Source organism: Melospiza melodia, chromosome 25 (assembly GCF_035770615.1).
Source record: "Melospiza melodia melodia isolate bMelMel2 chromosome 25, bMelMel2.pri, whole genome shotgun sequence".
Taxonomy (NCBI): Eukaryota; Metazoa; Chordata; class Aves; order Passeriformes; family Passerellidae; genus Melospiza; species Melospiza melodia.
The window spans coordinates 9,533,679-9,554,964 of NC_086218.1; the positions used below are offsets into that span (position 1 = coordinate 9,533,679).

Here is a 21,286-nt window from a genome sequence, read left to right on the forward strand (position 1 = left end):
CGGCAGCGGCGGGACCGCGAACCGGCAGCGTGAACCGGCAGCGTGAACCGGCACCATGAGCGGCGGCGATAGCGGGGCGCGGGCAGCGGCCGAGCGCGAGGAGTTCGCCGCCTTCTTCCCGCAGATCGTCCGCGACCTGACGGAGGACATGCTGGGACACCCGGAGGTGGGAGACTCCGTGGCGCGGCTGAAGCAGGTGAGAACCGGGAGGGATTGGCGGGACCGGGGATGGAGGGTGGGAAGGGCCGGTGGGACCGGGGCTGGAGGGTGGGAAGCGCCGGTGGGACCGGGGCTGGAGGGGTGGGTCAGGTCATGGCCGCTCACCTGGCCGCGCCCCGCAGGTGCTGGAGTACAACGCGCCGGGCGGGAAGTGCAACCGGGGGCTCACGGTGGTGGCCGCGTACCGGCGGCTGGCGGGGCCCGAGCGGCAGGACCCGGAGAGCATCCGGCGTGCCCTGGCCGTGGGCTGGTGCATCGAGCTGGTGAGAACCGGGACCCCAATGGGGATGGGGACCCGCCATGGGGATTGGGACCCCAATGGAGATGGGATCCCCCATGGGATGGGACCCCCGTCTAGAAATGGGGCCTGCCAGGGGATGGGGACCCCAATGGGGATGGGATCCCCCTGGGGATGGAGCTCCCCTAGGGAACACCCTGGGGCATGGGGACCCCAATGGGGATGGGAGCCCCCAGCCTCAATAGGGAAAGGGAGCCCCCCTCAATGGGGATGGGACTCTCCCCAGTGGGGATGGGACCCCCCTGGATATGGGATCTCCATGGATATGGGACCCCCTGAGGGAATGGGACCCCAATGGGGATGGGGACACCCTGGGTGTGGGACCCCTGCTCTGGATATGGGACCCTCCCCCCCCATGGGATGGGACCCCCCTCTGGATATGGGGATGGGACCCCCTGGGTATGGCATCTCCATGGATAAGGGACCCCCCCTCTGGGGAATGGGATCCTCTGGAGGATTGGGACCCCAGTGGGTATGGGGACCCCTGGGGATGGTCCCCCCCATCCCTAACCCACCCTCTGGCAGTTCCAAGCCTTTTTCCTGGTGGCCGACGACATCATGGACTCGTCCCTGACCCGCCGGGGACAGCTCTGCTGGTACAAGAAGGTGAGAGGGGGTTCAGGGGGGCCCCGCTCGGGGCTGGGGGTGTCCCTTGGGCATCACCAGGAGCCTTTGGGACCCCTCCCTGTGTCCCTGCTGCAGGAGGGGATCGGGCTGGATGCCATCAATGATGCTTTTCTGCTGGAGTCCTCGGTGTACAGGCTGCTGAGGAGGTACTGTGGGCAGCAGCCCTTCTACCTGCACCTGCTGGAGCTCTTCCTGCAGGTGAGCCTGGCTCCCCAAACCCTTCCTTGGGGGTTTCTTGGGGTCTGGGTCTGTTTTCTGATGTGTGCCTGAAATTCCTGGGTGTCCTGGACGTGTGTGGTGGTGTTTGAGGGTCCCAGGATGAGGGAAGATAATCTTGACTCCATGTTTCAGAAGGCTGATTTATTATTTTTTATGTATATAAATTATATATTTATGTAATATAAACAGAAATATAATATAATATAATCAGAAATATAATATAATATAATATAATATAATATATATCTAATATAATATAATATAATATATATCTAATATAATATAATATAATATAATATAATATAATATAATATAATATAATATAATATAATATAATATAATATAATATATATCTAATATAATATAATATATATCTAATATAATATATATCTAATATGTATTATATATCTAATATAGATTATATATAATATATACATTATATATTATATATAATATATACATTATGTATTATATAATATATAATATATATAATATAATATATAATATTATATTATATATTATATAATATATATAATGTATTATATATAGTAGTGTATATTATATATAATATATGTTAGATATATAATATAATATATTATGTAATATAATATATAATATAATATGGCAGATCTAGCAGTAATTATAATATATAATATAGTATAATATGAAAACATTATAAATAGTTATATATTTTAATATAAATTATATGTAAATAAATATATATTACATTAAGAGAAAATAAGATATTAAGACTATGCTAAAAGAATAGAAGAAATTATTTCAGCAAGGAATAGAAAGGAATGATAATAAAATATTGTGACTGCTCACAGCCCCGACACAGGTGGCTGTCATTGGTCATTAATTAAAAACAATTCACATGCTGGGTAAACAATTCTCTAAATCACATTCCAAAGCAGCAAAACATGGGGAAGCTCAAGCTTCTCAGGAGAAAAGATCTTAACAAAAGGATTTTTCGTAAAATATGGCTGTGACACACATGTCCTGCCTTTAGACCCAAAGAGGAGCTGAATCAGGGCTTGGGCTCTGCACTGTGGGGTTGGGACTCTCCTGGAGGGCTGTGTGTGAATAAACCATGGAATCACACAATGGTTTGGGTTGGAATGGACCTCAAAAATCATCCCATTCCACCCCTCTGTCATGGAGGGCTGTGTGTGAATAAACCATGGAATCACACAATGGTTGGGGTTGGAATGGATCTTAAAGATCATCCCATTCCACCCCAATGCCATGGAGGGCTGTGTGTGAATAAATAATGGAATCCAGACTGGTTTGGATTGGATGGGACCCTAAAGATCATCAAGTTCCACCTCCCTGCTATTCAGGGCAGTGTGAATCAATCATGAAATCCCAAACTGGTTTGGGTTGGGTGGGACCTTAAAGATCATCTCAAAGATCATCCCATTCCACCCCAATGCCATGGAGGGCTGTGTGTGAATAAACCATGGAATCACACAATGGTTGGGGTTGGAATGGATCTTAAAGATCATAAAATTCCACTCCCCTGCCATGGAGGGATGTGTGTGAATCAATCATGGAATCCCAGAGCGGTTTGGGTTGGAATGGACCTCAAAAATCATCCCATTCCACCCCCCTGTCATGGAGGGCTGTGTGTGGATAAATCATGGAATCCAGACTGGTTTGGGTTGGAAAGGACCTTAAAGATCATCCCATTCCACCCCAATCCCATGGAAGGCTGTGTGTGAATAAATTATGGAATCCAGACTGGTTTGGATTGGATGGGACCTAAAGATCATCAAGTTCCACCTCCCTGCTATTCAGGGCAGTGTGAATCAATCATGAAATCCCAAACTGGTTTGGGTTGGGTGGGACCTTAAAGATCATCTCAAAGATCATCCCATCCCACCCCAATGCCATGGAGGGCTGTGTGTGAATAAACCATGGAATCACACAATGGTTGGGGTTGGAATGGACCTTAAAGATCATAAAATTCCACTCCCCTGCCATGGAGGGATGTGTGTGAATAAATCATGGAATCCCAGATTGGTTTGGGTTGGAATGGACCCTAAAGATCATCAAGTTCCACCTCCCTACTGTAGAGGGCTGTGTGTGGATAAATCATGGAATCCTAAACTGGTTTGGATTGGAATGGACCTTAAAGATCATCCCATACTCCCCTGCCATGGAGGGCTGTGTGTGGATAAATCATGGAATCCCACGTTGGTTTGAGTTGGGTGGGACCTTAAAGATCATCAAATTCCAACCCTCCAGCCATGGAGGGCTGTGTGTGGATAAATCATGGAATCCCACGTTGGTTTGAGTTGGGTGGGACCTTAAAGATCATCCCATTCCACCTCCCTGCTATAGAGGGCTGTGTGTGAATAAATCATGAAATCCCAAACTGGTTTGGGTTGGAATGAACCTTAAAGACCATCAAATTCCAACCCTCCTGCCATGGGGACACCTCCCACCATCCCAGGCTGCTCCAAGCCCCATCCCACCTGGCTTTGGGCGCTGCCAGGGATCCAGGGGCATCCACAGCTCCTCTGGGCACCCCGTGCCAGGGCCTGCCCACCCTCACAGCCAGAAACTCCTCCCAATCTCAAGATCACTGATATATCACAACCATCACCCTTTATCTCGTTCTCCCCACGTAAAACATCCCCCTCCCTGTTTTTACACCCCCTTTAAACACTGAAAAGCTGAAACAAGGCCCCAGATCCTTTCTCTCCTCTGCAGACAGGCTACCAGACCGAGCTGGGGCAGACCCTGGACCTCATCACTGCTCCAGTCTCCCAGGTGGACCTGAGCAGGTTCAGCGAGCAGAGGTACAGGGGGCACAGAGCCTGGCTCCTTCCTGCCCTGCTCAGCCTGGGGCTGGGTTTGGGGTGCCTGGGGCTGGGTTTGGGGTGACCTGCAGAGGAGGACCCTGGGGCTGGGTTTTGGGGTGCCTGGGGCTGGGTTTTGGGGTGCCTGGGGCTGGGTTTGGGGTGCCCTGCAGAGGAGGACCCTGGGGCTGGGTTTTGGGGTGCCTGGAGTTGGTTTTGGGGTGCCCTGCAGTCCCTGCCCTGCAGAAACTCAGGCTGGGGCTGGTTTTTGGGGTGCCTGGGGCTGGTTTTTGGATGCCAGGGGCTGGTTTTTGGGGTGCCCTTCAGTCCCTGCCCTGCAGAGACTCAGCCTGGGGTTGGTTTCTGGGGTGCCCTGCACAGGGGGCCCTGGGGCTGGGTTTTGGGGTGCCTGGGGCTGGTTTTCAGTCCCTGCCCTGCAGAGACTCAGACTAGGGCTGGGTTTTGGGGTGCCTAGGGCTGGTTTTTTGGGGGTGCCCTACAGTCCCTGCCCCGCAGAGACTCAGCCTGGGGCTGGTTTTTGGGGTGCCCTGCACGGGATGGCCCTGGGGCTGGGTTTTGGGGTGCCTGGGGCTGGTTTTTGGGGTGCCCTTCAGTCCCTGCCCTGCAGAAACTCAGGCTGGGGCTGGTTTTTGGGGTGCCCTGCACAGGATGGGCCTGGGGCTGGGTTTTGGGGTGCCCTGCAGTCCCTGCCCTGCAGAAACTCAGGTTGGGGCTGGTTTTTGGGGTTCCCTTCAGTCCAGGGCCTGCAGAGGGTGGCCCTGGAGCTGTTTTTTGGGGTGCCCTGCACGGGATGGCCCTGGGGCTGGTTTTTGGGGTGCCTGGGGTTGGTTTTTGGGGTGCCTGGGGTTGGTTTTCAGTCCCTGCCCTGCAGAGGGGGGCCCTGGGGCTGGTTCTGGGGTGCCTGGGGTTGGTTTTTGGGGTACCTGGGGCTGGTTTTTGGGGTGCCTGGGGTTGGTTTTTGGGGTGCCCTGCAGAAGGGGGCCCTGGGGCTGGTTTTTGGGGTGCCTGGGGCTGGGTTTTGGGGTGCCTGGGGCTGGGTTTTGGGGTGCCTGGGGCTGGTTTTCAGTCCCTGCCCTGCCGCGGGGGTTCTGGGGCTCAGCCGGGTTCCTCTGGCACAGGTACAAGGCCATTGTCAAGTACAAGACAGCGTTTTACTCCTTCTACCTGCCCGTGGCTGCAGCCATGTACATGGTGAGTGTGCTGGGGCCTCGCCCTGCTGCCGCCAGCACAGGTCCTGGAAGGCTTTATCCCCAGGTCCTGGAAGGCTTTACTCAGTCCCCAGGTCCTGGAAGGCTTTACTTTATGCCCAGTTCCTTAAAGGCTTTACTTCAGCCTTGGGTCCTGGAAGGCTTTACTTTATCCCAGGTCCTGGCAGGCTTTACTTTAACCCCAGGCCCTGGAAGGTTTTCCATCCCTGTTGTTCCCTCCCCCAGGCGGGCATTGACGGCAAGGAGGAGCACGAGGACGCCAAAGCCATCCTGCTGGAGATGGGGGAGTTCTTCCAGATCCAGGTAGGAGCTGCCCCTGCCCCGCTGGGTCCCTGCCAGCTGCTGCCCGTGGCACTCAGGCCCTGGCACTGCCCCGCAGGACGATTTCCTGGACTGCTACGGGGACCCGGCCCTGACGGGCAAGGTTGGCACCGACATCCAGGACAACAAGTGCAGCTGGCTGGTGGTGCAGTGTCTGCAGAGGGCAACGCCGGAGCAGAGGCAGATCCTGGAGGTAAGGCTGGCAGCACACACCTGGCAGAGGGGGTGGAGTGCCGGGGTGGGCACCTGGAGTGGCACAATGGGCACCTGGAGTGCCACAATGGGCACCTGGATTGCTGGGATGGGCACCTGGAGTGGCACAATGGGCACCTGGCTGGGAGGAGGAGGGTGAGAAGGAAGAAGAGAGTTGTTGGGGTGTTGTTTGTGAAGGTCCTAGGATGAGGGAAAAGGTGAATCCGACTCCATAATTCTTAGAAGGCTGATATATAATATAATATAATATAATATAATATAATATAATATAATATAATATAATATAATATAATATAATATAATATAATATAATATAATATAATATAATATAATATAATATAATATAATATAATATAATGTATAATATAATATAATATAATATAATATAATATATAATATAATGTATAATATAATATAATGTTACATTACATTACATTATATTGCATTACATTACGTTATATTACATTACATTACATTATATATTTTATATATTTTATATATATTATGTTATATATATTATATTATATTATATTATATTATGTTATATATATTATATTATATTATATTATATTATATTATATTATATTATATTATATTATATTACATATGAAATTATATACTAAAACTCTACAAAACAATAAAGGAATACATCAGAAGGCTAAAAAAAGAATAATAATAAAATTAAAAAGCAACAACAAAAACCAAACCAAAAAAAAAAAAAACCCCAAAAAACCCCCAAAAAAACCCTAAAAAAAAACCAAAAAAAACCCCCCAAAACTGTGACAGACCAGAGAGTCTGACACAGCCGGGCTGGGATTGGCCATGAATAAAAACAATTCACATGGAACCAATCAAAAATTCACCAGCCACATCCCAAAGCAGCAAAACACAAGGAGAATCCATCAGATAATATTGGGGGGTTGTTTTTTTTTTTTTTTCCTCCGTAGCTTCTCATCTCAGCTTTCTCTTTTTCCCAAGAGAAAGAAAAAAAATCCTATCCAAAAGATATTCCATAAAATACCACAGTAACAAAGAGAGAAGAGAGAACAAAGCTGCCGCCCCATGAGCTGCCATGACCCTGACTCACTCCAGGGTTTTTTGTTTTTTTTTTTTGTTTTTTTTTAGGAAAATTACGGCTCTAAGGAGCCCCAGAAGGTGGCCAAGGTGAAGGAGCTCTACGATGCCCTGGGCATGCAGGCGGCGTTCCGCGAGTACGAGGAGAGCAGCTACGCGCGGCTGCAGGCGCTGATCGGGAGCCACGCCCGGCGCCTGCCCCGCCAAATCTTCCTGGACCTGGCACAGAAGATTTACAAGCGGCAGAAGTGATGGAGGAGCCAGGCAGGGAGGGGGCTGGAGCTGCTCCCTGCCCTGGGAGGGGCCGGGGGTGGGCTGGAGAAGGTGCTCTGCCATCTGATTTATGTCAATAAATATAAATTATTGTAGGCGCGCTGCTTGCTGTTATCTGGGGACAGGGTGGGATGCAGGGAGGGGGATGCCGGTACCGGGGATGCTCGGAGCGCCGCCCCCGCCGCCGCCGCCGCCGCCGGTGGGGCGGGACCGGGCGGCTCCCGGCGGGGCCGCGGCTCCTCCCTCGCTCCCGCAGCCGCAGTCGCCGCCGCAGCGCCGAGGAGGTGAGCGGGGGACGGGGGAAGAAGGGGATGGAGCCGGGCGGGGGCTGCAGGGGGATGGGGAGGGCCGCGCCCAGCAGCAGGGCCGCTCCTGCTGCCCGGCCGCCCGTGCTTGCTCGCCCCGGGGCCGGGGCATGGATGATCAAGGGATGGAGGATGCTCGGGGGATGGAGGATGCTCGGGGATGGGGGATGCTGGGGCTGGGGGATGCTGGGGGATGCTGGGGCTGGGGGAGATCGGGGTTGGAGGATGCTCAGGGCCAGCGGATGCTCGAGGGATGCTCGGGGCTGGGGGATGCTGGGGCTGGACCATGCTTGGGGGTTGGAGGATGCTTAGAGCTGGAGGATACTCGGAGCTGGAGGATGTTTAGGGCTGGAGGATGCTCGGAACCGGGAGATACTCGGGTTTGGAAGATGCTAGGGGCCGGGGGATGCTCGAGGTTGGAGGACCATGCTTGGGGGTTGGAGGATGCTTAGAGCTGGAGGATACTCGGAGCTGGAGGATGTTTAGGGCTGGAGGATGCTCGGAACCGGGAGATACTCGGGTTTGGAAGATGCTAGGGGCCGGGGGATGCTCGAGGTTGGAGGATGCTGGGGCTGGGGAATGCTCAGGGCTGGAGGATGCTCGGAGCTGGAGGATGCTCGGAACCGGGGGATGCTCGGGGTTGGAGGATGCTCAGGGCTGGGGGATGCTCGGAGCTGGAGGATGCTCGGGCCCGGGGGATGCTCGGGGCTGGCAGATGCTCGGATCCGCCCTCCCGCGCTCTCCGCTGCCCGTTCCCTGCCCGGAGCCTCCAGCAGGTGCCCGGGGCTGCGGCTCCTCCCCGGTAAAGTCGGGCCCGGGGCTGGGGCCCCTCCCCGGTAAAGCCGGGCCCGGGGCCGGGGCTCCTCCCCGGTAAAGTCGGGCCCGGGGCTGGGGCTCCTCCCCGGTAAAGCCGGGCCCGGGGCTGCGGTGCCGGTTCTGCGGCGGTTCCGGCCAAGCCCTGGTCCCTGAGCGCCCCTGGTGCCACCGTCCCCAGGCAGGACAGAGCCCCCCCTGCCCGCCCCGCCTTGACGAGGCTCCAAGGGCGTTTTCTCCTTGAGGCATCCCCGAGATGCTCCCGACCCTCCGGAGGGAATCCAGCCCCGGAGCAGCCCGAACTTCCTGAGAACGTTCCCAGGCCGTGCTTCAGGGACCAGGGCTGCCTTCAGAGCCCCAAACCGGGCAGGAAGCTGTGGGGCAGCCCCTCCCTGGGTGCACGTCCCCTTCTCTAAGCCCCAGCCCTCGTGCCAGGCCCTGCTGCAAGGTCACCGCCATCCCTCTTCCCCCGGCCGTGCCTCTCTCCAGGTTTGTCCTGCCGTGTTTTTCCTTGACCAGGAGGGTGTTTGGTGCTTGCAGGGAGCTGGATGGTGTGAAGAGAGGAGCTGCTGGCCTTTCCTGGGAGCCCTGGGCACTTCCAGCGAGGCAGCACCATGCTGGCCCCAAAGAAAGGCCTCCTGTGCAACCTCAACCACATCCACCTGCAGCACATCTCCCTGGGGCTGCACCTCTCCCGGCACCCCGAGCTCCAGGAGGGCTCCACGGGCCAGGGGGAGCAGACGGGCTGCACGCAGTGCCCGGAGAACCGGGAGCCCGTGGATGCCAATTCCAACAATCCCTCGGTGAAATGTCGCTGCTGCGAGTCCCACGCTCCGGAGCCGGAGACGCTCGGGCTGCAGAGCCCAGAGGATTTCCCCTGCCTGCACAGCGGAGACGAGGAGGAGGCGGCTTCCCCTTGTGATCCCCCTTGTGATCTGGCTTCCTCCTCCTCCTCCTCCTCCTCCTCTGTCAGTAGCTGCTCGGATTTCAGCTTGGATGACTCGCCGGTCTCGGTGTACTGCAAGGAGTTGGCCAGAGCAGAGTGCCAGTCCCCTGACAAGCAGCTGAACGTCATTCCCACAGAAAATGCCTGGCATGGAGAGCCTCTGGGTGATGGAGAGCTTCTGGATGATGGAGAGCTTCTGGATGATGGCGAGCTTCTGGCTGATGGAGAGCCTCTGGCTGATGGAGAATCTCTGGCTGACCAGCACAGGACATGCCATGGGAGAGATGCCAACCACAACTCCCCGGTGCCCCCGAGAGCCACCAAGAGCTCTGTGGCCAGCAAGAGCCCAGACAGCCTCTGCAGCATCAACTCGCTCGATTCTCACTGCGAGGAGCTCTCTCCCAGCACAGCAGCACCGGAGACCACCGGCACCAGCACCGACCTCGACCCCAACTGCAACCCCCTCCCCGAGCCCGATGCGGCGCCCGCAGCCCCGCCGCCCGTGCCGGAACGGAGGGACCCCGGTGTCCCGAGCAGCGCTCCGGAGCCGCGGCCCCGGCCCGGCGGGGTCCCTCCCCCGGTGCCCCCTCGGCCCCGGCGGCGGCTGCAGGTGCTGAACGCGCACAGAGCGGAGCAGCAGCTGGGGCCGGAACCCAAAGCTGAGCTCTGCAGAGACACGGCCACCAAGACCATCACCTCCTTCCACGAGCTGGCCCAGAGGAGGAAGAGGAACGCGGCTGTGCCCGCGCCCGCCCAGGCCAGGGTTGACCGCAGCGACTGGCTGATCGTGTTCTCGCCCGACACGGAGCTGCCCCCGGGCAGCGAGCTGCTCTCGGGCACGGCGGGCCAGGAGCCGGCCCGGCCCCAGCCCCAGGGGCAGCAGGACGGGCCAGCCAGGCCCCCCGGCCCCAGGCAGAGAGAGGTGACCACGTTCAAGGAGCTGCGGTCCCGCAGCGCCGCCCGGCAGCCCAAGGGCCCGCGGGCAGAGCCGGCCCAGCGCCCCCCGGTGCCCGCCCCGGGCTGGGGACCCCCGGTGTCCCTAGGGGTGACACAGGGTCTGGCAGCCGGCGACGGGCACCAGGCGAGGAGGAGAGCGCGGCCCAGCCTGCAGCCCATCGCCGAGGGGCAGCCCAGGGATGTGGAGAAGGGGCGGCTGCCCCCAGGGGAAAAGGGGATGGGGACAGCCCCGCTGCGGGGGCTCGGGGCGCCCGGCGGGGACCCCGCGGTGCCACGGGCGGCGCAGAGAGGAGAGGAGACCCGCACGGGGGGTGAGTCTGGGGGTGAGACTGGGGGTGAGTGTGGAGATGAGTCTGGGGGGAGTTTGGGGTGAGTCTGGGGTGAATCTGGGGTGAGTCGGGTGAGTCTGGGGGTGAATCTGGGGTGAATCTGGGTGTGAGTCTGGGGTGAGCCTGGGGGTGAGTGTGGGGGGAGTCGGGTGAATCTGGGGGTGAGTCTGGGGGTGACTCTGGGGGGAGAGTTTAGGGGTGAGTCTGGGGGGAGTCTGGGGGTGAGTCTGGGGGTGACTCCGGCTCCTTCCGGGACCCTGCCCGGGGCTTGCGGGGCCGGGTGCGGGTCTCCGGGCGGTGACAGCGATCCCGGGTCGCTCCGGGCCGGGCACGGCGAGCTCCGGGGCTCCCCCCGCATGGCCCCGGGACGCGCCGGGGCCGTCCCGGTGCTGCCGCTCCGCCCCGCGGCTCCCGGCGCTTCCTCCGCCCGGCCCGGCCCGGCCCCGCCGCCCTTGGCCCCATGAGCCGGAGCGAGCCGGGCCCCGCCGCCGACCCCGCTCCTCCCGCGCCGGGCCCGGGCAGCGCTGCAGCCGCCGCCCCGCCTGACCCCGCTGCCCCGCTGTCTCCAGCCAGGCCCGAGCCGCTCCCCGCCGCTGGAGCCGCCGCTGGAGCCGCCCGGCCCGGCGGGGGAAGAGCGGAGGGGCCGCATGGCGAGCAAGCGAAAGGTTGGGGCAAATCCTCGCAGGAGGAGGGAGGGAGAGGAGGGGAGGGGGCAGCGGGGTCGGGAGGGTGCGAGGGGCTCGTCCTGGGGCGGGTCGGTGTCCGGGGCACCGGCAGGGCTGGGCTGGGGCAGGGACAACGGAAGGCACGCAGGGACACTGCAGGCGGGGACAGGCAGAGCTGGGCTGGGGCAGGGACACTGCAGGGCACGCAGGGACACTGCAGGCGGGGACAGTGCGGGCAGGGACCGGCAGCGCTGCCCGCACCGGGCCCGGCCCTGCCCGCCCCCAGCAGGTGATCCGGGCCAGCCGGAGAACGCGGCTGCAGCCACCACCGCAACCCCCCGAGGGTGCCCGACCTGCGGTTCCAGCCCAGCAGGGTCCGGTGGTGTCCGGGTCCCTCCAGACTGACCCTTCCCTCCTTCCCTCCTCCTCTCCTTCTCTCTTTCTCTCCTCCTCTCCCTCGTCCCCAGCGCTGCTGGTCGCCGTCAGCTCCGCTGTGGACAAGGTCATCGCCCACTTCAGCACCGCACGGAACGTGGTGCAGAAGGTGAGAGCTGGGAAGGATTTTTGGGATTCCCTCATCCCTCCCAGCGGAACCAGGCTCGGGTGCTGCTCTTCCCCTCCCTCCCATCTCCTCGTGTTGCTGCTCTCCCCAGGCCCAGCTGGGGGACAGCCGGCTCAACCCCGACGTGGGCTACCTGCTGCTGCACACCCTGTGCCCTGCGCTCTGCGCCTTGGTGGAGGACGGGCTGAAGCCGTTCCAGAAGGATGTTATCACAGGCCAGAGGAGAAACTCCCCCTGGAGCGTGGTGGAAGCCTCGGTGAAGACAGGTGAGGGTGAGGGTGAGGGTGGGGGCATCTCCAGGTGCCTGGAGTGCTGCTGTGCCCTGGGCCAGCTGGGGTGGGTGAGTGTCTGTGCCCTGGGCAGTGTGTCTGTGCTCTGGGCAGTGAATGTCTGTGCTCTGGGCAGTGTCTGTGCTCTGGGCATTGTCTATGCCCTGATCAGTGAGTGTCTGTGCCCTGGGCACTGAGTGTGTGTGCTCTGGGCAGTGTCTGTGCTGTGGGCAGTGAATGACTGTGCCCTGGGCAGTGTCTGTGTCCTGGGCAGTGTCTGTGCCCTGGGCACTGAGTGCTGCTGTGCCCTGGGCAGTGTCTGTACCCTGGGCACTGAGTGTCTGTACCCTGGGCAGTGTCTGTGCCCTGGGCAGTGTCTATGCCCTGATCAGTGAGTGTCTGTGCCCTGGGCAGTGTGTCTGTGCCCTGGGCACTGTCTGTGCCCTGATCAGTGAGTGTCTGTGCCCTGGGCCCCGAGTGTCTGTGCTGTGGGCATTGTCTGTGCCCTGATCAGTGAATGTCTGTGCCCTGGGCAGTGTCTATGCCCTGATCAGTGAGTGTCTGTGCCCTGGGCAGTGTGTCTGTGCCCTGGGCACTGTCTGTGCCCTGATCAGTGAATGTCTGTGCCCTGGGCACTGTCTATGCCCTGATCAGTGAGTGTCTGTGCCCTGATCAGTGAGTGTCTGTGCCCTGGGCCCCGAGTGTCTGTGCTGTGGGCATTGTCTGTGCCCTGATCAGTGAATGTCTGTGCCCTGGGCAGTGTCTATGCCCTGATCAGTGAGTGTCTGTGCCCTGGGCACCGTCTCTGCTCTGGGCATTGTCTGTGCCCTGATCAGTGAGTGTCTGTGCCCTGATCAGTGAGTGCCTGTGCCCTGGGCACTGAGTGTCTGTGCCCTGGGCAGTGTCTGTGCCCTGATCAGTGAATGTCTGTGCCCTGGGCAGTGTCTGTGCCCTGATCAGTGAATGTCTGTGCCCTGGGCAGTGTGTCTGTACTCTGGGCATTGTCTATGCCCTGATCAGTGAGTGTCTGTGCCCTGATCAGTGAGTGTCTGTGCTCTGCACCCCACAGGCCCCAGCAGCCGCTCCCTGCACTCGCTGTGCTGGCACGTGGCCGGGCTGGCCCCTCTCAGCAGCAGCAGGCAGAAGTTCCACGCCTTCATCCTCGGCCTTCTGAAGTGAGTGGTGTTAACCCTGCCAGCCCCACAGCAGGCTGGAGCTCTCCCAGGGGCTCTAATTTGGGTTCTCTTTGTCTTGCTTAGCATTAAACAGCTGGAGTTGTGGATATCTCACCTGCAGAAGAGCCCAGGTAAGGGCACGGTGCCCAGGAGCTCCCTCCCCGAGCCCTCTCAATCTGCCAGGCTGAAAATCCCACTCTGGGCTTGGGATACATCCCCTTCCCATAATGGATGGTTTTCCACGGTGCATCTTCAGCACAGAGGGTGCTCTGAGTGACGTGGGCAGCCTGGCTGGCCCTTGGTGGGGATGTGACAAGCACGGGGGCCACCCTGCCCCTGCCTCACCTGCCCCTGTCCCCACAGGTGTCGTCTCCGTGCTTTACTCCCCCACGGCCTTCTTTGCCCTGAGCCAGGGCCCTCTGCCCCACCTTGCTGACGAGCTCCTGCTGCTCATCCAGCCCCTCTCGGTGCTGACCTTCCACCTGGACTTGCTCTTTGAGCACCACCACCTCTCCGTGGACGTCCGGCCCTTGTCCCGCCGCCTGCAGCCCCCGCTGTCCCCCAGCCCCGTGCGGGGGTCCCTGGGTGCTGCTGGGGACAGCCTGGAGGATGAGACCCCTCCCGATGCCCTGGGCAGGGCGGGGGGCACAGGGGGCCGCTCCCAAGCCGCCGTGGGTGGGTTGGTGCCCGCCCCACCAGTGGGGGCTGCCCTGCAGCAAACCCTGCAGCAGGTGCTGCGCTGGGGCGGCCAAATCAGCCGCACCTTGCTGGGCTCTGCCACCCCCTCAGAGAGCCAGGAGGGTGCTGGGGGCGCTGGGGCTGGCCTCGGTGGCTGGTGGGGCCAGCTGAGCCAGAGCTCCAGGGTTTACACTGCTGCCAGCAAGGAGAAGTCCCCCTCGGTCTGGTGGACGAAGCTGCGGGCAGGGGAAGCCAGCCCGGGCCAGGCTGGGCAACCCCAAATTTCCCTGAGTGAGCCCAGAGCCACGGAGCTGCAGCTCCTGCAGAGCAAAGGTGGCCCTGAACCCTCTCACCCAAAGCCCAGCAGCAGCACTGACACCTCAGGGAGCTCCTCCCCTGAAGATCTCTTCTTGCCCACTGGAACCAGAGCGCTCGCCAAGCTGGACGATCCCGCTGCTGGAGAAAACCTCCTGGCTGCTTCCCCAGAGCCTCCTGCCAGCAGGAGCCAGGCAGAGATGGCTGAGCCTCCTGACAGGGGCAGCTGGCTGGGCTGGCTCTTTGGAGCCACCAACCCCTCGTGCAGGAGCTTCCCCTGCAGCCCTGACGCCGCCTCGGGCAGGTCCAGGTGAGACCCAGCTTGGGCAGGCACAGGGGGAAGGGGTTGTGAGGGCTGGGGAAGGGTTTTGTGTGCTCAGGTGGGCTGAGGAGGGGTTTCTGTGTGCTCAGGTGGGCTGAGGAGGGGTTTCGGTGTGCTCAGGAGGGGTTTCTGTGTGCTCAGGTGGGCTGAGGAGGGGTTTCTGTGTGCTCAGGAGGGGTTTCTGTGTGCTCAGGTGGGCTGAGGAGGGGTTTCTGTGTGCTCAGGAGGGGTTTCTGTGTGCTCAGGTGGGCTGAGGAGGGGTTTCGGTGTGCTCAGGAGGGGTTTCTGTGTGCTCAGGTGTGCTCAGGAGGGGTTTCTGTCTGCTCAGATGGGCTGAGGAGGGGTTTCTGTGTGCTCAGGAGGGGTTTCTGTGTGCTCAGGTGTGCTCAGGAGGGGTTTTGTGTCCTCAGGAGGGATTTCTGTGTGCTGAGGAGGGGTTTCTGTGTGCTCAGGTGGGCTGAGGAGGGGTTTCTGTGTGCTCAGGTGTGCTCAGGAGGGGTTTCTGTGTGCTCAGGTGGGCTGAGGAAGGGTTTCTGTGTGCTCAGGAGGGGTTTCTGTGTGCTGAGGAGGGGTTTCTGTGTGCTCAGGTGGGCTGAGGAAGGGTTTCTGTGGTGGCTTCATGGGGATCTTGTAGGGTTTCCCCTTGGCATTAGTGCACATCCCAAGCGCTGCTGCCATCGCCTTGGAGCAGCAGGAGCTCCTGGGCAGGCTCAGTGCTGTTTATCAGCTCCCAGATCAGCAGATAGGCCTGAGATAAGCAGCAGGAAGGGCTCCCAGGTGAGCTGGCGGCTCCCTTTGCTCCGGCAGGAGGCCGTCCCGCTGGCTGGCCCCCAGCCCCCGTGTCCTGGCCGGGGTGGTGAAGGGGCTGGCACCGGACAGGAGCCGCAGCCCGGAGCCGCAACCGGGCAGGAGCGAGGCTGGCCCGGCCCCGGGGCGCAGGTGAGGCTGGGATGGGGTGGGATCAATGGGATGGGATGGGATTGATGGGATAGGATCAGTGGGATGGGATGGGATCAATGGGATGGGATGGGATCAATGGGATGGGATGGGATTGATGGGATGGGATGGGATGGGATGGGATTGATGGGATGGGATCAATGGGATGGGATGGGATCGATGGGATGGGATGGGATGGCATCAATGGGATGGGATGGGATTGATGGGATCAATGGGATAGGATGGGATTGATGGGATGGGATGGGATGGGATGGGATTGATGGGATGGGATTGATGGGATGGGATTGATGGAATGGGATCGATGGGATGGGATGGGATGGGATGGGATGGGATGGGATGGGATGGGATGGCATCAATGGGATGGGATGGGATTGATGGGATCAATGGGATTGGATGGGATGGGATCGATGGGATAGGATGGGATTGATGGGATGGGATGGGATTGATGGGATAGGATGGGGTGGGATCAATGGGATGGGATGGGATTGATGGGATGGGATGGGATTGATGGGATCAATGGGATGGGATGGGGTGGGATGGGATGGGATGGGATGGGATGGGATCAATGGGATGGGATGGGATTGATGGGATCAATGGGATTGGATAGGATGGGATTGATGGGATGGGATCAACGGGATGGGATTGATGGGATCAATGGGATAGGATGGGGTGAGATGGGATGGGATTGATGGGATGGGATCAATGGGATTGATGGGATGGGATGAGATCGATGGGATGGGATGGGATTGATGGGATGGGATTGATGGGATGGGATTGATGGGATCAATGGGATGGGATGGGATCAGTGGGATGGGATGGGATGGGATGGGATCAATGGGATGGGATGTGATCAATTGGATGGGATGGGATTGATGGGATCGATGGGATGGGATTGTTGGGATCAATGGGATGGGCTGGGCTGGGAGAGGGCAGGGCTGGGATGGGATGGGCAGGGCTGGGATCGACAGGGCAGGGACTGGGCAGGGCTGGGATGGGCACAGCAGGGCAGAGCTGGGATGGGATGGGATTGATGGGATCAATGGGATGGGATGGGATGGGAATGGACAGAGCTGGGTGAGGGTCTGGGCAGGGCTGCGAGGGCTTTTCCGGCTGGGGGAAAGCCGGGGCTGCTTTCAGGGAGTCGCACACATCCCTAAAGGGAAAGCACCCCCAAGGATCCCCTTCCCCCTGCTGGGCTCTGGGGGAACCTGAGCCTCTGCCCACCTGGGCTCAGCTGCTTTTCCAAAACGTTTTGGGGACAACTTTTGGCATTTTCTTGTGTGCTTTGTGGATTCGTGGCGGTTTGTGTGGGGCAAGCGCGTGGCAGCCGTAGGAACAGCTTTGTCCAAGTGGGCAGGGTGGGTTTGTGGCCATCCCAAACGGTGTTTGGTGCTTCCCTCTTCCCCATCCTCGCTGACCCCAATGTCCCCACACCCTCTGGGCCGTCTCCGATGTCCCCACACCCTTGGGGGACATTGGTGCCACCCAGAGGTGACATTTGTGGCGCAGGGGTGACATTTTTGGTGTGCGGGGATGACACTGGTAGCACAGGGGTGTCATTGGTGGCACAGGGGGTGACATTTGTGGCCCAGGGGTGACATTTTTGACGCAGGGCAGTCCGGGCACTGTGTGACCACACGGGCACGGCTGATGGGCACCTGAGCTTCCACAAAGGGGACATCCTGGAGCTTCTCTCCACCGTGGATGAAGACTGGATCCACTGCTGCCATGGCAACAGCACCGGCCTCGTTCCCGTTGGTTACACATCCCTGATTTTGTGAGGAGGAGGAGGAGAAGGAGGAAGGGACCTGGGGGAGCAGCCGAGCTCTCCGGAGCGGTGCCAGCTCTGGGTGTCTCCTGTCACCTCCAGAGCTTCCCCAGCTCCGGGGCTGGCGGCTCCCAGGGCGCCCTGCCCTGTGCCTGTCACCGCTGCATGAGGTCACCGTGTGCCACCGTGTCCCCCCGCCCCCCAGCCCCTCCTTGGCAGCTCGGGGGTCCCTCAGCTGCCGCCCACCCCCGTGTCGCCTCCATCCGTCTGTCCGTCCGTCCGTCCTGCCACCGCTGCCACCTCCAGTGCCCCGCCGTGCACTCTGTAAATAATTGTAACCACTGGAATGAGCTGGAATTTCCGCCAGGAAAAAGCTGGAAATAAAGGTTGTGGCTCACAACGTTTTGTTGTGGTTTAGGGCAAATTTGGTAGGGAATCGCCAAAGCAAACCCACAGGGCTCATCTCCCCAACCAGTTCGGGAAGGATCCCTCGGAGACAAGTGGAAAGAACCTGTTTGTTGGACAGGCACAGCACCCCCAGCACACAGAATGAACAATACCAGGTGACACCACTATGACAAAGATGACAAATTCAGAAAGTCTCTCTCGGGGGTGGTCACTCTGTTATCAATCCCTCTGTTCTCAGTCCCTCCTGTGCTGGGGCAGCTGCTGCAGCCACAAGGAGCAAACCCTCGGTGTTCCCAGGGCCCAGCCCAGAGCAGGTTCAAGTTCGTTCCAAAATGGAAAGGAGAAACAATCCAGGAAGGAATCTGGACTGTTCAGCTGAACCAGCTAATGAGCAGAAGCAAGAGCAAGCAGGAGCGAAGCAGAAGCAAGAGCGAGCTGCTCACCCCCGTGCCAGGGCAGGGACAGCTCCTCTCCCTGCCCCGTGTCGCCTCCATCCCTCTGTCTGTCCGTCTGTCTGTCCTGCCACCTCCAGTGCCCCGCCGTGCACTCTGTAAATAGTTACAACCACTGGAATGAGCTCGTTCTGCAGGGAAAAAAAAAAGCTGGAAATAAAGGTTGTGGCTCACGTGTGCACGTGTGGCGATGGGCAGTGGGGTGGGATGAGGAGATGCTGGGGCTGTGCTGGTGCTCAGCGTTGTTATGAACAAGAAGCTTGTTCAATATTCAAGCTTGTTCAATATTCAAGCAGCAATCAATTTATTGTTTAATATGGTAAAGTGTGAGCAATACAGCGCTGGGTACAGTGGGGGAAGTTTTCCCTCCAACTGCACTCCGATAATTGAGGGTTCCAGGTATTTATAGGGGTACTCATCAGCTTTCTCAGCAGTTTCTATTCCAATTGTTTTTACTCATCAGCAATTTTTATTCCAAATCATTACATCATGATTCTACACACTATTGTGATCTTAGTTTCTCAGGATGTGTCTCAAAAGGAGGACCCCAGATGGTGGCGGTCCAGTTTCCCTTTGGTCGAAACCATCAACCCTTGAGGTGATGCTCATCTTCCTTTCTCAGGCTGTTTTTCTCCGCTTCAATAAGGCGTGAGATAAGCGTATTTCCTTTATATACATTCTAAAGCTATAGTCTCAAGGATACAAGCAATATTCTAAAATTATACTTCAAAAGGTTACTCTTTATGGATTAAATGCAAGCAAAAAGCAGCATCTTTAACACCTTAATTCTCCTAAACCGACCTAAATCAACCAGGGTTAATTGCAAACAGAAGATAGGTTCAGAGGCCTTTTTCCATGCTTTATTTTCCACACATTGTGTTTTCCACAAAATGTGTCCACACATTTTGCAATCACAAGTACACACGTCGCCTGTTTGTACCTGACATGAAACACAGCTTTGCGTCTCGCAGCATCCCCCGGCAGGGAGGGCAGGAGAGATGCCCTGAAGATGCCCAGGCTCCTCCACAGCCTCCCTGAGCCAGGAATATCCCTGGAAAAGCTGCTGGGAACAGCCCAGGTCGCTGCTTTGGTTATTTATAAAACTTCAGCTGATCTTTTCACAGCCCAGGGGATGGCAGCAGGGGCTGAGCGGCTCCGAGTTCTTCGTGGTTTTGCCGTCGCTTGTGATTTCAGGCCAGAATCTGCATTTCCTGCTGGGCTCCCCAGTGGAAGGAAGGTGTGGCTGTAGCAGGGAGTGGCCCCACGGCAGCAGCAGGGACAGTTTTGGGCCTCTGTCCCTCCCATGGCCACGTTTCACCCTCCTGATTTCCCCTTTCGCTGTGTCGGCCCCCGGGTGAAGCCGCTCTCCTCTCACTCTGCTCTCATTTCTCTCGTTTCCACTTCTCTCGCCGGGGTTTTTATTCTCAGACGAGTGACGTGATGTCCTAATTGGAACGTTCCTGGGCTCGCCTCGAGGAGCCTTGATTGATTTCCACAGCTGCTTCTGGGCTTTCGGAACGAGGTCATGCCAGAAGGAGGAAGCCAGGTGCTGCTTGCATTTGTTTATTTTCTTTTTTAAACAAACAGCCCTCCGAGCCTTGGCTTTAAAAGGAGCACAGGGGTCAAACGTGGCATTTTCGTCGTCACAGAGAGCGAGATGAAGGGAAAAGGAAAAATCAGGTTCCACAGAAAGGGGTGTGGAGGAGGAGAAGCTGTTTCATTCCTGAGGGATCTGCAGGTGAGAGATCTCTCTGCATTCACCTGGGGGTGACAGTCCCCAGCCTGAGCAGGACAAGGGGGCTCCTTGGCTTTGTCCCCTGGGAATGGGCACCAAATCCGTGGATTTAATGGCTCCTGCCCCAGTTTGGCTCACGGGCAGCCGTGGTCAGAGCCCCTGTGACACCTCAGTGACCGTGCTGTCCCCACTGGGGTCGCACGGAACCCTCTGAGACCTCTGGCAGATGGGGCTCAATCCCAGGGGGTGCTCCTGGGTTGGTTCCCATTCCAGGTGGGTGATCCCAGGTTCCCATCCCACTGGGTATTTCTGGTTTCCTGTCTCAGCTGGGTGTTCCAGGGTTGGTTTCCATTCCAGGTAGGTGATCCCAGGTTCCCATCCCAGGTAGGTGATCCCAGGTTCTCATCCTAGGAGATGTTCCCGTGTTCCCATCCCAGTGGTTGGTGTTCCTGGGTTCCCACCACAGTGGTTGATCCCAGGTTCCCATCCCACCTGGGTGTTCCCGGGTTGGTTTCCATCCCAGGGGGTGTTCCCAGGTTCCCAGGGTGTGTTCAGGAGCCAGGACAGCCCAATCCCCACCTTGTCCCCAGCCCAGAGCGCTCAGTGTCACCTCCAGGTGTTCCTTGGACACCTCCAGGGATGGGCACTCCAACCCTCCCTGGGCAGTTCCAATCCCCGAGCCCCCTTTCCACGGGGAAATTCCTGCTGTGCCCACCCCGAGCCTCAGCCTGAGGCCGTTCCCTCTGCTCCTGTTCCCTGGGATAAGATCCCAAATCCTCCCTGGCTGTCCCCTCCTGGCACGAGCTGTGCAGAGCTCAGGTCCTCCTGAGCCTCCTTTGCTCCAGGCTGAGCCCCCTCAGCTCCCTCAGGGATTCTCCATTCCCTTCCCAGCTCCCTCAGGAATTCTCCAGCTCCTTCAAGAATTCTCCACTCAATTTCCATCTCCTTCAGAAATTCCCAGCTCCCTCAGGGATTCTCCATTCGTTCCCAGCTCCCTCAAAAACTCTCCATTCGTTCCCAGCTCCCTCAGGGATTCTCCATTCCCTTCCCAGCTCTGGACAAGCTCCAGTCCCTCAATCTCTTGTCATAAAGAACCCAAAAGTGACCCAGGGTCTGAGGTCCCTCAGCAGAGGCAGCAGGAGGGGCTGGGGTCACTGTCCTGGCCCAGGCCAGGTGCCATTGGCCTCTTGCACATCTGGGCACATCTGGGCACACCTGGGCCCATGTCCAGCTGCATGCCCAGCATCCCCAGGGCCTTTCCAGCCCCTTTTCCCCGAGCCTGGAACGTTCTGTGGGGTTGCTGCGACCCAAGGGCAGCACCCAGCACTTGCTGAGCCTCACCCCACGGAT

The 21,286-nt window shown here is 58.1% G+C and overlaps 2 protein-coding genes across 2 annotated transcripts; both read left to right on the top strand.

Moving 5' to 3' along the window:
• Positions 1-7,323, top strand: FDPS (farnesyl diphosphate synthase). Its single transcript, XM_063176239.1, has 9 exons — positions 1-196; positions 342-482; positions 1,043-1,123; positions 1,220-1,342; positions 4,082-4,170; positions 5,310-5,382; positions 5,625-5,702; positions 5,779-5,913; positions 7,059-7,323. The coding sequence occupies exons 1-9, from the start codon at positions 56-58 to the stop codon at positions 7,257-7,259; spliced, it is 1,062 nt and encodes a 353-aa protein (XP_063032309.1). The 5' UTR covers positions 1-55; the 3' UTR covers positions 7,260-7,323.
• A 1,190-nt stretch (positions 7,324-8,513) lies between these two features.
• On the top strand, positions 8,514-17,741 carry RUSC1 (RUN and SH3 domain containing 1). The gene is made up of 9 exons (XM_063176146.1): positions 8,514-10,612; positions 11,200-11,295; positions 11,763-11,839; positions 11,949-12,123; positions 13,196-13,301; positions 13,386-13,432; positions 13,665-14,604; positions 15,424-15,555; positions 17,186-17,741. Exons 1-9 carry the CDS (start codon positions 9,013-9,015, stop codon positions 17,352-17,354), a joined length of 3,342 nt encoding a protein of 1,113 aa, XP_063032216.1. The 5' UTR covers positions 8,514-9,012; the 3' UTR covers positions 17,355-17,741.
• The last annotated feature ends 3,545 nt before the right edge of the window (positions 17,742-21,286 follow it).